Here is a 21,218-nt window from a genome sequence, read left to right as displayed (position 1 = left end):
ATATTTTATTTTTCAGCAGCCAGCAGTTGCGATGGGGCGCGACGAGCACAGCGGAGAAAGGTACGCCAATCTATTACAATACGATGCATCAATTACTTATGATATTTACTTAGCTCTAAATATTTGAGTGAGATAAAAACAAAATATTTAACATTGTCTGAAGACTTTTTTCACCTGTTGTATATTGTTAGACCTATGTACCTCCGTCTACAATCAGTCAAAAAAAAATTGCATGCTTTTGCAATTTACAAAAAGCTCTGCATAGAATATCCAGGGTTCTTAAGTCATAAGATCAGAAAAAAAAACAGGAGTCGGAATCTAGTTGTACACCATACTTTACACAAAGTAATGAAGATAATAACGATGTTTTTCAGGACACGGCCCGAGCTGAGTTGCCGTCAGTGGCCCCCAGTGCTGAAACCCTGACAGCTCTCGCACAAGCGATGGGCGCCGCGGGCTTTGAGCATCGTGAGGGTCGGACCTTGGTCAAGCGGCTTATACCTGCCGATTCGCAACCTGACTTGGATTTGGTGGAACATCAAGGTACGAGTATGTCGTCGCTACAAACATGTTTTAAGAGCTGTTTCCCAAGGCTACCCTTTATAAAGATACTCAGGCTGTACCACTTACACCATCCGCTGGGCAATAAATGAGAAAATACCTGTGCCATTGAGTCTAGATGAGTATATTATAGTTTGATAATGACCGTATTTCAGTTTAATTACCTAATATTTTAACCATAACTCAGTTTCCTATTGCATTAAAAATTAAGTAGGCAGGCAGATACAATTACCAAAGTTTATCTGGAAGAAATCGCTCTTAAGATAGCTTCTATTCAATTGTTTCAGTTTATATTCCTTTACATTTCTTCTAAAATGTGTGAGGTGTGTCAGCAGGGTTAGCACATGATTGCCGCGAGAGTATGTCGCCGCGAGATAGACTACCCGTCCTTATGTCATTAGTACAGTTAGAAGGAGACGTGCCATCTATCTCGCGGCGACATACTCTCGCGGCCATCATGTGCTAGGCCTACAGGTGTGTCATAAAGAGTATTGCATTGTAGGTACAATGTAACATCTACCGTTTTTTTCTACTTCCTGATCTGCACTGCTTTAAAAAAATATTAATACTTACAGGAGTAATCGGTAAGGCGGGCGTGGACTTCCCTGCATACCCGAGCATCCCGAACACCGGCTTTAACTGCAAAAATGTGCCTACTGGCTACTATGCTGACCTGGAGACAGACTGCCAGGTAAACACAATCATTCTGTGTTCACTATTAACTATTTGCTCTGAACTCTGAACAACGCTTGGCAATTCCATAACAAGAAAATAACGAAATTATTGTTGATCTTAAAACAGACAACAATTAGTTTGGCAATGTATCGTATAATGTATCAATCATTAATTATTTAATGTCACAATACAGAACATACCCCTCTTGTCCTGAGGTGGGCGTAAGAGCTGCGACACAGTTTTACACTAATGCAGCTGCTTACGATCTTGTTGATTTTGTGTATGTATGCTTTTTATGTTCAATAAATCTTTGAATCTTTGAAATCTTTGAAAAAGCTTTAGGTACATTTTAAGTCATACTATCTTCACGTTTATTATTTCTTCTTACAGGTTTTCCACATCTGCGACACGTCCCGCAAGATATCTTTCCTCTGCCCGAACGGCACCATCTTTAGCCAGTCGCACCTCATCTGTGACTGGTGGTTCAAGGTGGACTGCGCCTCCGCGCCCGCACTCTACGAGTCCAGCGCCGAGTACTACTCCAATGAGCAGAAGAAATCTCAAAAGATCACCCAAAGCCTAAGCAAAAATATTGACCTCCAGCAAATTGCCGATAATAACGCCAGAGCCGAATCCAGGAGGTCGTCGGTAAATGTCCCTAGCACAACGGAGAGACTGCTAAGACACAGGCAAAGATTACAAACCGAGGCACCCAAAGCGACCGCTAGAAGCTTCCATGCTTTCTTTGCTGAAGTTAATCCAACGTTGAAGACCGAAACCACGACAAGTATTGACAAAAGAAGGAGAAACCTGGTACAATTGATAGCTAACAACTTTGGTAATGCGCCTGCCAGGACTACCCTGCCTACGTACACAGAGTCGTCGACTTACAGGACCGATAAGGCCGCAGGTGACTACAACAGCCTGAAGGAGATGCAAGTTGCAGCGGAAACGGCTTCGTTCACTAACAACAAAAACCGGCAATACCTACAAGATGCATACAATAAGAACTATCGCCCTTATCCGGTTTACACGCCCAATCTGCCCAACCACCAACCACTCAAACTTAGCAAGCCCAAAAGCAATCCTACTTTGACTACGTTGTACGATTTCAGAGACAAAACTTTGAACAATCAGGCCGCAAAAGTAGTGACTATTACCACAAAACGACCAACTCTCCTACCCTACACGAAGAGTTATTCTACTACTTTCAATGATAGACGCGAACCTTACACCAGACCTGGTATATCATCTCTGAAGGAATTTCTTGAAAAGGAAAGAAATAAGACTTTGGTCGCCAGTACTACGGAAAAGGTTGCTCAAGTTACAGATAGAAGTGATCAGTTTACCCCGAATGTAGAAAATACAGTATCCATACAAAACAAAAACAATTTTGAATCCGTAACCAAAATTCCACAAACTACAAGAAATCAGTACTATGGAGAAACCGCCAGTGACAGGATATCAACTGTTAATTTCAACCAGATAACTACGGAACCGTCATACCAAGAGCGAAGGGAAAGGTTATTGAAGAAACTGAATTTAGAAACATTCCAGCCAACTGAACCTACCGTTCCGACAACGCTCACTGAAAAATATTACGGCGACCTTCCTAATAGACCAGGTCTCCTTGTCCCGCCGTCTCTAACTCCAAAAACTTTACACACTCTGGCTATCTATTACGCAACGGCTTTAGATAACCTGTCTACGACTGCATCACCTGAAGAGGCTAGCGAAGCCAGCACACCGACATATGAAGACTATGGTGCCATGGAGGACGCATTACCAGCACTATTTAGTCAGCACACTATTAATAAATACAGTAAACTATTTGGCCACGGTACCGAGACATCTGAACTATTGGAAGAAATTAAACTAGACCCCAATGGTACGTACAATGAATTGGCCGACGACCTGGCTGTGCAGCAAAGTCAAAATCCTCTAGCGACTTCGCCTCAAATCCGAGAATTAGCTCAAGTATTCACGCACGCATTATCAGCTTACCTGCAAGACCCCGTTCAATTTAGAAAAGTTCTCTCGGATATTCGTCCAACCCACCCATCTTTCGGTGACATGCTCTCAACAACTGAAGAATCTTACAACACTGAGCCGACCACAACAGTCAACGAAGAAGATGATGAGATATTGGGATTTTCCGACGACAATAAAGTTAGACCACCATTTGTTTCACTGCGGGATGGCAAAGCTCTGAATATTGCCACGGATTATCCAACAGTATCTGACGATGCAGTGACCACGCCCATCACCATTAATACTGAATTTATATCGACGACCGTGCAACCAGCAACGCCTAGAAGTCCCTTCAGATGTTGCGGAAGAATATCAGCGTCTTACACTACTGCCTCTACTCCGATTGCTCGTAGCACCACTCCCTTCTCGTTTACCAATACAGTTGCGGCTAATGTAAACACATTAGCAAACAACAGTACTGATTATACAGTTACCACAACAGAAGATAACTACTTGGGACAAAGATATGGTGGATTCCAAAACAACTCTAACAACTCTCCTTATGGTAAAGAGGTCTTACAAAATAATGTCAAGCCTTTGACTGAATACGTTGAAGTAACAAATCTGCCTTCTGCTTGGGGTGTCGACGCTTCCGATGCAACTATAGCACCGATCACCGATTCAGACAATATTTTTGAAAGCAAAAAGATAAGAGCAACGACAGGCACTCCTGAAACTACACCGGTGTACTTCACTGAAGCCGATAGTAGCATTGAATTAGAAAACGAAGAAGAATTACAAAGAGCTCACAGCCAGTCATTTGTAACACCACAAAATAACTTGCGTCAAGGTAAACAAATCAACTTAGAGGAAACTAAAACAACTGTTAAGAAACCTTCCGAAGAATTAGAAGCACCTACAGTGTCAGACATATCGACGACAACAGTACAAACTACGTCTCAACCCAGTACCACGATAAAAGAAGAAGTCTATACAGTCACTCCAACTTCTGACATATTTACTTCCCCAGAGGGCGACAAAACATCTGATTTCAACTGGCCTACTACTTTCGAGTATTGGCATAGCACTGTTATAGACCCGATAACATTGAATGATGGTCTAAGTCCGTCGGCGCAAGAGCAAGGAGTATCACAGCTGGCAAGACAAACAAACGCTTGGTCTCAAAATACTCTAACAACGGAAGCAACTGAAACGAAATCAAGCGAACAAACGGCGTCTTCGTCAGTATTTTACGAATCTACAACTCCAAGAAATATTAAGGGAGAAAGAGCAGGAAAATTGATTAAAGACCCTACTTCTACTGAGGCCGCACAAGATATAACCACTATTGCTGATACTGTGGTAGAGAAAGCTAAAGAAATCATGGGTGGAATGAACGCAACAACAACCGAGAAACTCATGAACGTTATGAAAAAGACAAAGTCAAAAACAGTGAGGAGATTAATTCTTTTATTGGTGCAAACTTGTGATGATGACCATAACACAACGGCGGAAGCTTCAAAGAAAGCGCTACTCGAAGCTCTAATGGCAGTTTCACAGAAAGACATGGACGAAATCACGAAAGAAGAAAGCTCGGAAGACCTTCCTACGACAGCCACTGATATCGAAGTCAAAAATTATAAGAGGAGCGATAAAGTTGCCGCTCTAGAAGAAATAAGGCCCAAACAATTCGAAAGGAGAGGAAAAAGCATTAATTTCGATCCTTCCGCTATTAACTCGTTATCAAGCCCATCTACAACGACTACAGAGAATATAAAGACAACGACTGAGTTTTATACAGAAACCACGCAAGCTCCTAGAACGACTACAACTAGTCGGAGAGGTGTCAAAAAGTTCTTAGTAAGAACAACCCCTATAGAACAAAAGACCACGAAGTCTCCAGTAGTTGACAACCCCATTGCGGAGGCTAGGGTTGCTCCTCCCAATGATGAATCCAAAACGCCCGCTGACACAAGAGCGCTGGAACTATTACGATCGCTTTACACGATCGCCGCTAGATGGGGTTGATTCAACCTTATATTTTTAAGTTAATGAATGACTTCAAATATTTAGGGATGGGTATGAGTTTTCTTTACAAAACAATTGGTGTATAGTCTGAAATTTGTATATTATCTATGTTATCAGTTATCATCCCTAAATATAGTTGTAAAATATTGTGATTTTGTAGATAGAGGGTTCAGGCTCAAATTTTGTTAAATCATCTATTTCAATGATAATTGTCTGATACTGAAATTATTATTGAAAATGGTGATTGGTACGTTGCCTTAGCATATAACTAGTTAACTTATTACGTTGTGTTACTAAACAATGATTAATAGACTTTATTTTATTCAGATATACGTGGGTTTTCCCCATATTTGGGAGAACAACCTGACAACCTACTGAGTTACCTATTTTAGCCTAATTAAACTATTGTTACACTGCCAACTTTATTTACTGTAAAATACTCTTAAGTAGATTATTTTTAGTTGTAAAATGTGTTAAGGATTTTTATAGTAAATTTGATATAAAAACTTATTCTATTTTTCATTTTGACAACCACCATTGTGTATCTAAATGCTTCCAATAAATTAGATTAAATATTACCGTAATTAAATTAAAATTGAGACTATTCTTTTTTCAATGGATACGTCATGCTTCATTACATTCGTCTTATCAACATGGCCACAAAAAATGGTAGACTAGGAGAGATATAATGAAAACTGTTTTAATATTTTATCATTTATTCACTCTCCTTAACGAACGCCTACTTAACATTTTTATTATTAATATACCTCTCGATCTCCTGGTCGGTGACCTTGTGTCCCGCCTTGAAGTAGCTCTTGACCTTGCGTTTCTTCTTCATCATAACCTTGGTGGCGGCCAGCGCGCCGCGGTGCTGTAGGGATTCAAAGCGATCGCGGAGAAGATTCGCTGAAAAAAAAACACACAATTAATTAGGTATGGTATGAAATGGGATAATAAAACATATAGCATAAATGTAATACGTGCGATTATCACGGAAAGTGGAAACGAAAATAAGAACAAAATAAACTACACTTTTCTAAGAAAATTATGTGCTTCCGTTGGTAAATTCTACCGGTTTCCCAGTGAACTTCTAGTTCCATGGTGAATTAATCATCAATATCATCATCCTCCTTGCGTTATCCCGGCATTTGCCACGGCTCATGGGAGTCTGGGGTCCGCTTTGACAACTAATCCTAAGATTTGGCGTAGGCACTAGTTTTTACGAAAGCGACTGCCATCTGACCTTCCAACCCGAAGGGTAAACTAGACCTTATTGGAATTAGTCCGATTTCCTCACGATGTTTTCCTTCACCGAAAAGCGACTGACAAAATATCAAATGACATTTTCGCACATAAATTCCGAAAAACTCATTGCGAGCCGGGGTTCGAACCCGCGACCTCCGGAACGAAAGTCGCACGTACTTACCGCTAGGCTATCCATGGTGAATATTAATAATAACCTAAATAGCTAGTGGCCAATGTCGTAAATGTTTCGGACCAACTACATTTGCCCCAAGCTATTTAGGTAACTCTTGTGGTGGCTAAGGTGGCTTACTCCTATAGAACGCTGATACAGTTATCACGCTTCATGCACTTCCCTTGCAGCTCACATCATCAAGGATCAGAATGACACGACGCGCATCGTTCATGCTCTAAGGAATCTTAGGTCATAAACATAGCGTTGAAAGGGTTAATTACTCACCTAAGTGAGTAATAATCTAGATGTATCTATATTTCAAGCCCGCCATATGGTTTTGTAAGCACTTATTGATAGGGATCAATAAAGTCAAGTAACTATTAATTTATTTTTGTTGAGACTCAGTGTTCATAATACGTAAGCAAGAGTTTCCTAGCACCACATTTGTCTATAAAGTCTTGGTACTTACTGCTAGGAGCCAATCTTATGAGGTTCCCGGTGAGATCAGCCGGGTCGACGAAGTCAGGCTCCTTCGGCGGTGGCTTGTTCTTGTTCAGTGCCGGTAGGGCTGTCTCGGCTTTCTCGGCGCGTTTGGCCGAGCGCAGCTCTCGAACATTCTCTTGTTTCTGCTCCTTTGTGGTTATGGAAGACTGGAGTTTGCGTAGTCTGTAAAAAAAAATGTTTAAGGGCCGGTTGCATCAAACCGTCTGTCACCGTGAAAGCGTTCGTTAAATTTTATTGTATGGGAAGTTCCATAGACGTCTGCTGCGTGACGATGATGTGTCTGTCTAATGTGATTGTGTTGGTCCTAAGTCTCAGAATTGCTTTTCTCTTTTCTTTTTAAAATACATATTATGTACGGCAATATCAAGTGTAATCGTAGAGCAGGTCGTTATTCGGTAGTTACTTGCTGTAGTTTAGCTTTTTTCACTTTTACATGCGTCGATTTATTTATTTGACAAGACATGAGTTATAATTTATTGCATAATTGTAAATAGGTGTGCAGAAAAGTTACATAACAGGAGATATTTTAGTAGCATCACTGTAATTTGCCTGTTAGGCGTTCAAAGCGTATAGCGTGTAATTCGAAACGCGAGGTCAGAAGACAGTAGGTACAGGTCAATTCACAAGAGCTGGCACGAATGGAACGAATGTTTGAATGAAAATATGCATGTGTGTGACAGATTAACCAATAAAATGGTGGCTCTTGACAGTTACGACTGTATACCAATACAGGTGTCACTCACACAATCAAAGTTTCGTTCATTTCATTCGTGCGAGCTTTCGTGAATCGACCTGTACACTGGTACAAGCCAGCAGTGTAGGTTAATGATACTATAATTATTTCTATTCGACTATATACATATATACTCACTTGTAAATATCAGTATTATTCTTCTTAATGAGCTTCTCCCTCTTGAGCCGCCCCTTCTGTTTCCTCTTGGCCTTGTGGTCTTTTTTCTTGTTCTGGTTCATTAATATGGATTAATGAACTAAATTACTTCACTATACTCACTTGTAAAGATCAGTGATCTTCTTCTTATCGATCTTCTCCTCCTTAAGCCGCTCTTTCTCGAGCAGTCGTTCCTTTTGTTTCCTCCTGGCCTTGTGGTCTTTTTCTTGTTCTGCTCCGTATTGATGCATTAAATGACTTCACTATACTCACTTGTAAAGATCGGTGATCTTCTTCTTATCGATCTTCTCCCTCTTAAGCCGCTTTTTCTCGAGCAGACGCTCCTTCTGTTTCCTCCTGGCCTTGTGGTTATCCTCTTGTTCTGCTCCGTATTGATGCATTAAATGACTTTACTATACTCACTTGTAAAGATCGGTGATCTTCTTCTTATCGATCTTCTCCCTCTTAAGCCGCTTTTTCTCGAGCAGACGCTCCTTCTGTTTCCTCCTGGCCTTGTGGTTATCCTCTTGTTCTGCTCCGTATTGATGCATTAAATGACTTTACTATACTCACTTGTAAAGATCGGTGATCTTCTTCTTATCGATCTTCTCCCTCTTAAGCCGCTTTTTCTCGAGCAGACGCTCCTTCTGTTTCCTCCTGGCCTTGTGGTTATCCTCTTGTTCTGCTCCGTATTGATGCATTAAATGACTTTACTATACTCACTTGTAAAGATCGGTGATTTTCTTCTTATCAACCTTCTCCCTCTTAAGCCGCTCTTTCTCGAGCAGTCTTTCCTTCTGTTTCCTCCTGGCCTTGTGGTCTTTCTTCTTGTTCTGCACGGGCGGGTTGACGGCGCGGTACTCGGAGTCGGAGCCGCTGTTGTCGGCGGGATCGTGGGGCTTCTCGTTGAGGTTCATGTCTTCACGCCATTGGTTCTGGAAGAAATTAATCATTAATAGTCTCACTAGGACATACACCTTATAAAAGCGGAAAGGCTCTTAACACCTTCCATTTGTGTGTTGTGCCTATGAATGTGGACCAAATGTCGCAGTGTGCCTAGGTATATCATTTTAAATCATAAATTAATGGGTCAAGCCAAATGAAAGTTTTTTTTTTAATTGGAAAATTAAAACACAATAAATTATTAATGGGTCAAGAAGTATACCTCCTTCTCCTGCACGGTGACCTTGCTGAACATGCCAGTGGTAACACGTTTCAGGTGCTCCCCGCGCTTGATGATCTTCTCTTCATGCTGCACCACCTGCTGCAGCAACTCTTGGTGCTCCTGAAATGTTAATATACTATCATAGCGACTACTGTTATGATTCAACTTCACATAAGTTTGGTAAATCAACTGGAGATGTAGGTACACTTGAACAAAACATTTCTATTTGTTCCTCCGTCACTTTCATTTGTCATATTGAGGAAAGAGAGTTGTGCACATTGTCTTCAAACAATGAAGAAAAATGTTTTCTTGCACATCTTGTCACTATAGATTGAAGTCAAATTGAAACTTAGTACAGATAAAGGATCTCTGACTGATGCCTGGCAAAATCAGTTTGCCAACCAATTCGGGTTGAAATAGAAGTGACTTATTTGGTTTAAAATGGCCCACCTTATATTCAGTTTCTCTCTGTATATTACCTCTACATTTAGTTTCTTAATAATAATAGATTTTATAATATGTTGCTAAGTCTACAAAGTTACAACTATCTGAATTGAAATATACCTTGAATGAAGGATTATAACTGACTCCAGGATGAGGCAGCTCAACTGCTTTCCTGGTGACAAGAGTTTTAGCCAGAGGAGGCTTAGGTCGCAGCCTGCGGTCAGGCAGTACATTGTGAAGCTGTGCCTCCGTTGACACAAAGTCATCTACCAAAGTGGATGGAATACCCTTAGCTTCTGGTACTGTAAAACAGAGTTAGAATACCAAATAATCAATCAATCAAATAAATAAAAAATTAAAATTAACATTGATGGAAATTGGGTATTACGATATTATTCAAAGCAAGGAATTTTGAATGATTCTTTGATGAGACAAATCATACAGACATATATGTATTGCTGTGATATCTGGAGACAACTTATTAGCATACATCACACTCCATAGAGCATTTGCAGGCAAGGTTGGCAAATTAATCAAATACTTTTTCGAGTAGTCAGAATAAGTTATTTGTAGTTAGAATTTGGTACCTAGAATCTATAATGTGCAATTTCAAATATCTTGGCAACTAAGGCTGTATGTTAATTAGGTATAATTTTTTAAACATGCATTAAATTTTACTTTCCTTGCAACTTGTGATATAGGTTGTTTATCGCCTAGTGGCAGTTGTTCTCAAACTTATTTTCCAATGGAACCCTTTTAGAAAGCAAACTTATCTGACGGAACCCTCAAATTAAACAAAAAAAATATTACAATCTTTTCAGTAATCATAATAGTAAAATCTAATCAATAGATACTAATGTGAGTGTATAACATGAAACTGTTTTTTTTTATTTTTTAACACTTGGTGAATATTTGGTTTTATCAGTCATATGGAAGAGAGTTGAAGTTGCATATCAGGTAACCAAATTCACACGGAGCCCCCACAGAGGCTTTGCGGAGCCCGTGCCCTGCGGATCCATGGAGCACACTTTGAGTATGGCTGGCCTAGTGTATCCCTGACTTATTAGGGTACTATTTTGCATTCTAAATAATACACGGTGTTTCCGGTATCACTCAAAACCTCAGACACCCCAACTGATTTTTATTTTGTTAAATTCATCTAGAGTATTCATCTTTTAATCTGATTGTTACTTTTTTTTTAATTGAATTTTTAATTTTCTGTACAGCTCTACTTGACTTTTAGCTCTACACTCAATAAAATAATTGCTAACTACCATAATAAACCATAACACTATTTATTTGTGTACGTTACTGCAACGACATAAGGTTTACCAATAGACAGCTAAGATGTCACTGTAAAACACTTTAAAGCTTTGTCACAGTAAACTTCAAATTGGACAGGTAATCGCAGTAAGCAAATAAACTCAATATTCAAAATGACAAGGTTGTAATTAGGTACGAGTTCAATTTGTTATGACTTATGATAAACATTAAGATTAAACTGACAAACAACGTCAAACTAGTAGCGGAAAAAATAATCGTCCAAGTAACCAGCCAGTATTAATACCTCCAGATACTGAAAAAGGTAAACAACCTCTAGCAATGCGATATACACAATGTTGTATTACGAGTACAATATAATGGGCACGTAAAAAATAATTAATAATACTAATTTAAATAAAAATATTACCCCCATCAAGATATAGCTCAATCGATTCTACTCTCGATTCTGAACAAACTGTTTTCAGGTTTTTATTGTTAAGTGAAACACGGTGTATAATAATGTTCAACTCCAATTAATTATCAAGCAAGTAATCAATGGGCTCCACAAGGGTTGAGTAGATTATAATCAACGATATTCAATGTACTTACAGTCCTGACCCCAGAGATCTAAACCAAAGTTTTGGCGAGTTCTCTTCAGTTTTCTTTTTGATTTAATGCCATTTTTCTATTCTTTTTTGCCAGTTCTGCCTTCTTTTCATAAATCCCTTTCTCAATGCGCCGTTTCTCTTTGAGTTTGCTAAGAGCAGAAGGTTTTGTTCCTGTTGGGTTAACATAGTTGCGCTTTGCATTAGGATCTTGAACCTGGAAATTATTTAAGAAACTTGTATTAATTTAGTTAAATTTTGTTCTTAAATGGTTGTAGTTACACAATATTCAATCACAGTAATTACATTTTATTCTTTATATACAAAACAATATTGGAATGTTACAATAGATTGGAATGTTATATTTAAAGCCACACACAGGTTAAACGGGACTAATTAATATTATTTTACCTCATACCTCACAGAAGACTACCGCGAACACAGCCAGTGCAATCTGGCCAAAACATCGGAGAAAAAAGGTATAATAATATTTAATTAATCACATTCTACCGGTTTGTGACTTTAAAATATGTGTACAAAGCGCGAGAACTTAGTGTTAGATTGGAATGTTATTGAGTAACTATGTCCAAACAATATGTGACAATGATGATAACTGAATAACTTTGTTTCTAAGAAATTATTTTAAGGTTAAGGGCTATGTGCATGTATTCAATGCATTGCATTCATTTTTCATATACCTTTGAAGAGGGTAAAAGGACTTCATAACACTTTGGAGTCTCTGCAAGCTTAGCTCTTTTCTTAGCTTTAGCAGTGAGGGGTCTCTCTTCCTTTACTTTTACTTCATCACCTGCGGTGTCCACTACAAACAATTCTGCATCAGGCTTAGCTTCAAATTTACTGAAAGGTAAAAGTTAAATTTATTTTTCGTATATGCGTCAAAAACGCTGCGCGGAGCTTTTTAACCTGACCAAATTTTAGGATTTATATAATTTATAATCTATGGACCATATGGATATTATTAAACAAAGATTGAATTGGAGAGGCAATTTAACATTTTTTTATCATATAGTTGTGGTATTTTCATGAAAAGTATGCCCATCCGTTCATTTATAAAACGGAAAGCAAAAGAATAACTAAAAACTTGAATTATCGTAGTCAAGGGATTCACTAAGAGATCAGTCAGCTCTTTGAAGATCGCTAAAGCTCTTCGTAAAAATCCCTTTATAAATCATAATTCTCCGATTTTAACTTACGTTGTGTATCATCATAGAATCCTAATGCAGTATTTAGCAATATTTATTATAACACCATGCTGTATACACGTAAACATAACCTCACCCTAATCGCTCCTCCAGTCGTTGGTCTTCCAGAAAGGCCTCGACGTCAGTAATATCACAGTGCTTCCGCCAGGCTTTCTTGTTCTTTTTAGACACATGCTTCTTTTTCTTCACTACAGACATTATTGTTTAATTTAAAGTAATAATTACTATCATGTGATACGCGAACAAGTTCGCGATTTGAAGTGACAGTGACACTAATGACAGACATTGACATTGACAGATCTTCTATATATTATGGTCGCAGAAGTTGGTAGTCTATGCTCTTAGATACCGATTTTTTTGTGCTTTAAAACTTATCAACTTTTATAGGAATTTGATAGGAATGAAACAATACGTGTGATTTTAAGATAAGTTGTAATTAACATTAATTTCATTTCAAGTACATTAAGAAAGAAATAAAAATGAATCAATAGGTATGCAAGGTAAGTACTTGGTAAGTTAAGTACTAAGTAGGTACAACATTACAAATCAACCGACCAACCAAATGTTCAGGGGTTCCGCAATTTTGGTCTAAGTTTAAATTGAGTGGAGTTAAGTCATTTACTTGACTAAATTATTCAGATGGTACAATATTATTTAAAAACAGAGTATTAAATAGGATTTCAACTAATCCAGCTTATACAACGTTGAGTACTTAATTCAAAATTGGGTAAAAGTATGGAATTTTTCGTCAGGCTACAATATCTTGGGTTTATTGTCTGGCCGCTTGGATTTGAACAAGGAGCGCTTGTTCTTTGCTCTTTTCAATTGAGACAGTGATATGTTTTCCTGAAATAACAATAAAAATAGTTGATATTTTCATGTCAAACTTACACCGGTCCGGTTAGGACATTTTTGTTGCTGCGAGGGTTTACAGATTTATGGCATCGCACGGTACCAAGGCTCATTAAGTTCCCCCATACCATAAATGAGAGCGAGAACAGATATCTCATACCTTACGATAATATGTGTTTCAAATGTATGTCTATTATATCTGCATGTTTTATAATTGTGAGGGTATTCCCACAATTAAAAAACATGCAGATAATTATTTAGCATGAGTGGTATATGCGGTAAAATGAGAAAACAAAAAGTGCTTACATCAAGAGGTCCTGAGACTTCTAACCCAGGAGCACGTCGTTTAAAGCTTAAAGGTGAGACCCTTTCACCACGGGTAATTGCGTCAAAATGACGATTTATTTGAGCTGGCTGTAACATTAAATAAAAGAAAATCTTACTAACTAAGAATAGAATAGAATAGAATCGTTTTATTTGTTTAAAAAAGGGTATACATTGATGTTACATTATATTATAACCAGCCTTAATTTACCATAATACATGGCGTACAAATAATCTTAATTAACCTATTTATCACCTAACATGACATTTGTATCATCAAATTTACATGAAGAGATAATAATGATAAAAAAAACAATAATTTTCCAATAATTAATAAATATACAATATTGCAATATCAGTATAAATTACAATTAGAAATTATTATTATTAACTTTATTTAATTACAATAGGTCTAAGAATATTACTTTAATAACAATAATTTAATACACAATAAAATTTTAAATTATTCTATGTCATTTCTATGATTAATTTATTAATAAATAGTTATAAAATCTCACAGTTTACATGTTGTTTTAAACTCGTCAATAGAATAATAGCAATTTTCTATAAGATGGTCAGTTAAATATTTCTTGAATAATTTTATTGGAAGGGCTTTAAAATTGTCTGTAAAAGTATTAAATAATTCTACTGCCATGTAATGCACGTTTTTCCTACTCAGTGAAAGATTTGTTTTGGGAACGTCTAACCTATGTCTATGTGTACCTCTTTGAGAGGTCATGGTTATAGCTTTGAAACATGAGGGATTCTTTTTGACAAAAATGCAGATTTCAAGTATATACATTGCAGGTAAAATCGATAATAGTTCATGATATTATCTTAATTATAAACAGAAACACTTACGTCAGCCATTAAGTCGTTTTCCATGTCGCTGTCGCTAAAAAAATTATAAAGTAAACTGTCTATTTTCTTGGATTGTTCTTTCGCTACTGTGTGTCCTGATGACTTCTGGGCTTTCTTTAGAGCAGGGATGCCAACTCTCTGTTAAGTAACAAAAATACAGTAAATAATAATAGTTACCCTCTATTTATTGAGAAGAACAGTGTTTATTTTTTTAAATACACATTATTCGACGACCGGTCTGGCGCAGTCGGTAGTGACCCTGCCTGCTACACCGCGGTCCCGGGTTCGAATCCCGGTAAGGGCATTTATTTGTGTGGTGAGCACGGATATTTGTTCCTGAGTCATGGATGTTTTCTATGTATATAAGTATTTATATATTATATATGTATATCGTTGTCTGAGTACCCACAACACAAGCCTTCTTGAGCTTACCGTGGGACTCAGCCAATCTGTGTAAGAATGTCCTATAATATTTATATTTATTTTTCATTTTTTATATTTTTATTCTAAACCTTAATTGGCGGTGCTGCTGGCTTGATCATTCCCGCATTATCATCTAATTCAGCTTGCTCGCATGTCGACTGCGAGGCAGAGCGCCCTGTTACTTCTTTTTCGATATTATCTATTGTATTCTGCATGCTGTTCAACCTTTCTTGCAGACGATCCTATAAGCAGAATTAAATGCAATGTGTAGTTTTGAATCATAAATATTTAAATTTTATTATTTACATGCGCATTGCGTAACCATATTTATACCTTTTCCTTACGGGTCTCCAAAATTATGGACATTTGTTTCGATAGCTCGATTTCTCTTTCCTTGAAGCAAAACAAAACATTAATATTGTATCACACTGAATGAATAATTTATTAACATAAAAAACTTTAACCAACACACTTTAGCCGTGTTCTCCATTTGTTCTATTTTCTTCGATAAGGTATTTTCCTTATCTTTTGCAATATTTTTATCAGTTTCCATGTCCTTCTTCATTTTCTCGATATTGTTTTCTAGTTTAGTTCTAGCGTTGGTACCATTCTTGAGATCGGACATGAGCTGGTTGATAGTGGATGCTTTGCTATCCAGCTCTTTGTCTTTCTCTTCAATTAGTTTTATTTTGGTTTCCAATATGACACTAATCTCTTCGATTTTAGTCGCACTATCCGCTCTGAAACCAATAACATTTTCTATAATTAAGTTACAATAGCCACAATATAACACATACTTAGAGGAGATAGTGTTACTTATTGTTCTCCAAGGTAGTTTCCATTTCAGAAATCTTTGTTTGTAACTCCTGGATGGTTGAAGTCAGTTCCTCGATTTTGACGGATCTTAATTCCATTTCTTGGATAGCATTATTTAGTTCAATGGCAATCTCAGATTTCTGCTTTTCCAGATCTAAAACTTGATGCTTCAAGGTTTGTTGCTCAACCAACGATTGATCTAGAAGCTGTAAATAAAGCAATATTTACAATTGGGAGCACAGTCTATGTACCAAATTGTAAGCAAAACTGTTTTATTTGACTAATATTTACCATTTTTTTGTCATTTATCTCATTTTTTAATTCTTCTGTCTTCTTGTTAAGAACTTCAATACTATTCGTCAGTTTGCCGCACTCCAAATTAGTTTCCTGTTGGATATTTAACGTAATTTGGTCACATTTATTTTTCACGTAATTTGAACTGATTTTAGGTACACACGGTCAAGCAAATTTATCTATAGTTACTTATAATAAATTCAAATGTTTTAAGGGACAATAAACCTTGGCCCAACATTTTTCAAATTTGCCGCTTTTTTAGTGGTAGGATTGCTTGATCGCATGACCATCTATAACTATTTCAATATTTGAACTTGTGACCTAATGAACTGCAATTATCTACCTTCATATTCTTTGGCGGTGGTTCATATATTATACAAATAAACAATTATCTAGAGAAGCTTTATTGTTAGCAACAGCGAAGCTAGAATTTTTTATTACAACAATGGTTTACATTATCATTACATATTTTTATACAGAAGAAGAATAAACAAGTTCAGTGGTAATCGAGGCAGGAATCGAACCCGTTTCAACTTATACTTAATGTTCTGACTACTAGACTACCCGGCCACAGCGATACCCGTCCTAAATTTTCCAAAGAAACTAAAATTGTTCCCTAGTTGATTACAAGTACTTGGCTACACAAAAGTTACTTCCATAATAAAAATAAAAAGATTATATTTACCTTAAGTTTCGATTCCAAATCTTCATTTTTTTCACAGGTGGCTATTTGTTCCTCTTCTAATGATGAAATTTTCTCTTGTAGCTTATTATTTTGATCACAAATCGACTGAGTAAATTGTTCCTGGTTGTGGAGCGCTATCTTAAGAGATTCGTTGGCCGAGGTACATTCTTTCAGGCTAAACATATGTTCAAAATGTATTTCAGAAACTAACAAGTTAAATTACAATTAATTTAATTACTAAAACCCACACTTACACTTTTTCTTGTTGATAGTTAGCATTTTTCATGTCCGTGATGTGATTATCGTATTCAAGAATGCACTTTTTCATGTCTGATTGCAAGCTAGCAATATTATCATCTTTCTGAAAATGATAAATACGTAGGTATTTTTTTATAATTTTACTTTGGTAAGGAAAACTTTATGTTATAGTGTATTTAATATTTACCTTCTCCAGTTCACGTTTAGTATGATCCAGTTTTCTGCTCAAGTCATTCAACGCTACGAACAGCTCGTCTTTTTGGCTAAGAGCAGTGGCAAGTTTAGTTCGAGCGTCATTCAACCCTGACTCTAGTTGCTGTTTCGATGAATTAAATACTTGTGACATTTGATCTTTGTGGTCAGCAAGAAGTTTAACTGCAAAATAATAATATTCAACAAAAATGTCATTTATATTGTAATTAATGTAAAAAAATATATTAAGCACTTTCATTTATTAAACGAGCTGTTTAGGAAAAGATCTAATAAAAAAATATTTTACTGATACAATATACGTCAATAATTATCAAATGAAGTTATAATTGGTGATATCTAGAACCAAAAGTTTCGTTACCTAATTACCTTACCTACCTATTGTATGTCAGTAGACTTATTAGGTAATGCAATGAAGCAGGCATAGGTACCTCGGATAAAGTCCGGCCAAGATATGTCTGCAAAGATTATAATAGCCCCGCCTCTGCAAGGGTTAAGCAAACGTCATAATTTCATCGAAGTTTGACGTTTAAAACATCTGCACTGGCGAGGCAGTGAAAATCGTTGCAAACTTATCTTGGATTACCTATACAAGTCTAATAAATCTAAACCTTAAAGTCCCAACTAATAATTTTTCATTATTAAAAATATATAAATAGCTTATGTTTACTAGCCTTTTTCTTGTAAACTCTTGATAATTTGCATGTTTTTCTCTTCAGACTGGGTTTGTTTGTCTTTAATTTCTCTAACAATCTGACCGGATTTGTTGTATGCTTCAGCTAAAGTTGCTTGGTCAGTCTTGCAACGAGACACACTTGCTTTAAGCCGCTCGCTGTATTCTTCTAGAATGTTGCAAATCTCACGAGTACTACTCAACCTGTAAAAAACATAGTCGTATCGTATTAACTTGAAGTGTCGGAAAAGGTTGTCAACCCCTGAAGTTTCAAAGTTACGAATAGGTCACAAAAACGAGATTTTAAAATTAAATTGTAAATAAGTAGAAAGACAACTTACTTGTTTAATGTTTCAGGTCGCAATCTAAGTTCGTCTTGGTATTGACCTGATATTGCTTCGTGCTGCATTTGCACCTCAACCATGTTCTGCTGGAGGCGCTCATGGTTGTTCTCGAGTTGATGAAGTTTTTCTTTCAAATCCCAGTATGCTGTATCTTGAGCAACCTTTTGATAATAAGAATTAGGTAATAATACATATATTACCTAATACTAATAACAACATAGATATACTTACTTATATTATAATGAAAAATAACTTGCTAAAGTTTTTGACTAAAAGTATGAACATACTACCATACTACCTTAAGTTTAATAATATTAGCAGTCTCCTTGTTAACTTTCTCGCGTAACTTTTCTGCTTCAGCGTTAATCCGTTTCCGATTAGCAACTTTTTCAATATCTGCGATATTCATCGTGATGGATAGAATTGTTTTTGCAAAATATAACTCACAGACCACGGAGCAAAAAAATATGGCTTACTTCGTGTCTTGACTATGGGGTTTAAAATGGCGGGATTAGCGGGAAAGCTAGGAAACGGATAGTTTTTTTTAAGATTATAACCACAGAGGTGGCCACACTGGCAATCAATAAAGGGCCAATTACATCTATACGATTCGAGGAGAGTTGTCGCGGGCGGTGGTATGTAAAAAATATTTTGTTTCAAGTTACGAAAAATGTTCAAATTCTTCAATTATTTCTTCACTTCTGAAATATTGCTGAAACTTCGTAGTCAGTAATAAACTTAATTGGTACCTCCTCAAGCTTCTTGATGGTGGGCGGTAGATTTTTATGAATATGAACTGATGATTGTTTTTCTATCTTCAATATAATATTAATAAGCGCCAAGCGGTAAATCATTCATTAAATTATTTGAAGCACATTTATCTTTTATAGGCAATACATTAAAAATTTCCTAAAATCAACACTATTATTGGCATAGATAAACTTATTATTTACGTAAATATTTCACTACTGTCCTCTCTGACGGCTGACGACAAACTGAATGAAGCGCCAACGTGTAAACGCAGTTGGCCATTGGCGCCAAGATCCTTTGATGTGTGGACAAAAAACCGACACCAATTGGTTGGCCGGCCAGCGCTAGCGCCAACTGCCAACATACGGCCAAGTAGCCCTCTACACGCTTGGCCAAGGGGTTCCACCAAGGGTTGGTGGAACCGTTGGCCACATGTGTACAGCGGCCATAAGATAAGGCACGCGATTTATGAAGAAATTTGCCGCCTTTTTTGACACGATTGGCTCGATTCGAGGCGTCTATATTTTGATCACACGTAGTTCGCGGTTTGGTATGGTAATCTATTACGGCTTTAAAAATATAGACGATCAACCAAATCCAGGCACAGGCACAAAAAATGGCGCGAAATTTAAATTTTCGAGTATAATAATCAAAGCCCCTTTTTCAATCAATCGTTGATTCCGCTAACGCGAGGATTTAGAAAAGCACCGGTTATGAAACAGTTGGCCGGTCAGCTCTATATTTTTCTGCTGCCTTTTTTTAGTGCCAACGTCCAACGTGCACACGGATGCAACAGTTGCACGGCGACATTTTTTGTCTCTGTGTCACTCCGCGTCACTCCTTATGGCCCCTGTACACATATGGCCAACGGTTTCACCAACCCCCTTGGCCAAGCGTGTAGAGGGCTACTTGGCCGTAAGTTGGCAGTTGGCGCTTGCGCTTGCCGGCCAACCGATTGGTGTCGGTTTTTTGTCCACACATCAAAGGATCTTGGCGCCAATGGCCAACTGCGTTTACACGTTGGCGCTTCATTCAGTTGGTCGTCAGCCGTCAGAGAGGACAGTAGTGAAATATTTACGAAAAAAATAAGTTTATCTATGCCAATAATAGTGTAGATCTTAGGAAATAAAATAACCTTACAAATGTTTAATGTATTTCCTAAAAAACCGGCCAAGAGCGTGTCGGGCCACGCTCAGTGTAGGGTTCCGTAGTTTTCCGTATTTTTCTCAAAAACTACTGAACCTATCAAGTTCAAAACAATTTTCCTAGAAAGTATTTATAAAGTTCTACTTTTGTGATTTTTTTCATATTTTTTAAACATATGGTTCAAAAGGTAGAGGGGGGGACGCACTTTTTTTTCCTTTAGGAGCGATTATTTCCGAAACTATTAATATTATCAAAAAACGATATTAGTAAACCCTTATTCATTTTTTAATACCTATCCAACGATATATCACACGTTGGGGTTGGAATGAAAAAAAATATCAGCCCCCACTTTACATGTAGGGGGGGTGCCCTAACGAAACATTTTTTTCCACTTTTTATTTTTCCACTTTGTTGGCGTGATTGATATACATATTGGTACCAAATTTCAGCTTTCTAGTGCTAACGGTTACTGAGATTATCCGCGGACGGACGGACGGACGGACGGACGGACGGACGGACGGACGGACGGACAGACAGACATGGCGAAACTATAAGGGTTCCTAGTTGACTACGGAACCCTAAAAAGATAAATGTTCTTATCAGAATATTCAAAAAATTGTTAATATATCAAATAATTTAATTTTACTACGGGGTTATTATTTTTTAAATAAATTTTGCTGACAACGTAAAAGACCTAGAATTTCCTAGCCTTTTCTATTCCACGTCCATCTTTCATGAAGAGCCAATGCCAAGTGATTGGTTCGCCAATGTGTAAACAGCGGCTCTTATCTTGGCCAAGGGGTTTCACAAAGGGTTGGTGGAACCGTTGGCCATATG

The 21,218-nt window shown here is 37.3% G+C and overlaps 3 protein-coding genes across 4 annotated transcripts in view; 1 reads left to right on the top strand and 2 right to left on the bottom strand.

Moving 5' to 3' along the window:
* LOC125238999 overlaps positions 1-5,756 on the top strand; it is a 118,315-nt gene extending 112,559 nt beyond the window's left edge. The window contains exons 4-7 of one of the 2 annotated variants that reach the window (XM_048147525.1): positions 20-60; positions 375-543; positions 1,137-1,252; positions 1,627-5,756. In XM_048147525.1, coding sequence (XP_048003482.1) covers positions 20-60; positions 375-543; positions 1,137-1,252; positions 1,627-5,235 — 3,935 coding nt within the window. In that variant the 3' untranslated portion in view covers positions 5,236-5,756. Of the gene's footprint in view, positions 1-16; positions 61-374; positions 544-1,136; positions 1,253-1,626 lie in introns of both variants that reach the window. The other variant, XM_048146823.1, reaches the window with a different exon arrangement.
* Positions 5,757-5,933: 177 nt separating this feature from the next.
* LOC125228579 (ribosome biogenesis protein NOP53) lies at positions 5,934-13,005 on the bottom strand. The gene is given in 9 exon segments (XM_048133203.1): positions 5,934-6,141; positions 7,122-7,318; positions 8,769-8,980; positions 9,211-9,330; positions 9,775-9,956; positions 11,527-11,595; positions 11,598-11,739; positions 12,221-12,380; positions 12,822-13,005. Coding segments are annotated over 9 exon segments (1,371 nt in total). The 5' UTR covers positions 12,944-13,005; the 3' UTR covers positions 5,934-5,974.
* Positions 13,006-13,224: 219 nt separating this feature from the next.
* LOC125231103 (testis-specific gene 10 protein-like) lies at positions 13,225-18,899 on the bottom strand. The gene is made up of 14 exons (XM_048136456.1): positions 18,784-18,899; positions 18,483-18,646; positions 18,143-18,345; positions 17,446-17,633; positions 17,255-17,361; positions 17,001-17,175; positions 16,313-16,408; positions 16,022-16,227; positions 15,678-15,945; positions 15,539-15,598; positions 15,295-15,447; positions 14,783-14,920; positions 13,904-14,011; positions 13,225-13,591 (listed from the first exon to the last, which is right to left on the bottom strand). The coding sequence occupies exons 1-14, from the start codon at positions 18,892-18,894 to the stop codon at positions 13,499-13,501; spliced, it is 2,070 nt and encodes a 689-aa protein (XP_047992413.1). The 5' UTR covers positions 18,895-18,899; the 3' UTR covers positions 13,225-13,498.
* Positions 18,900-21,218: the final 2,319 nt, after the last annotated feature.

Source organism: Leguminivora glycinivorella, chromosome 1 (genome assembly GCF_023078275.1).
Source record: "Leguminivora glycinivorella isolate SPB_JAAS2020 chromosome 1, LegGlyc_1.1, whole genome shotgun sequence".
Classification (NCBI taxonomy): Eukaryota; Metazoa; Arthropoda; class Insecta; order Lepidoptera; family Tortricidae; genus Leguminivora; species Leguminivora glycinivorella.
The sequence above is the reverse complement of the archived record's forward strand: the minus strand, read 5'-3'. Positions and strand labels throughout refer to the sequence as shown.

What these genes read in the sequence shown, in the direction of transcription:
- LOC125231103 (XM_048136456.1), bottom strand. Translation starts at nt 18,894, where the DNA reads ATGAATATCGCAGATATTGAAAAAGTTGCTAATCGGAAACGGATTAAC. An exon ending in CTAAACGTGAACTGGAGAAG is followed by an intron (nt 17,362 to 17,445) that starts GTAAATATTAAA and finishes TATCATTTTCAG; the next exon opens with AAAGATGATAATATTGCTAG. An exon ending in CAGCAGCACCGCCAATTAAG is followed by an intron (nt 14,921 to 15,294) that starts GTTTAGAATAAA and finishes GTTACTTAACAG; the next exon opens with AGAGTTGGCATCCCTGCTCT.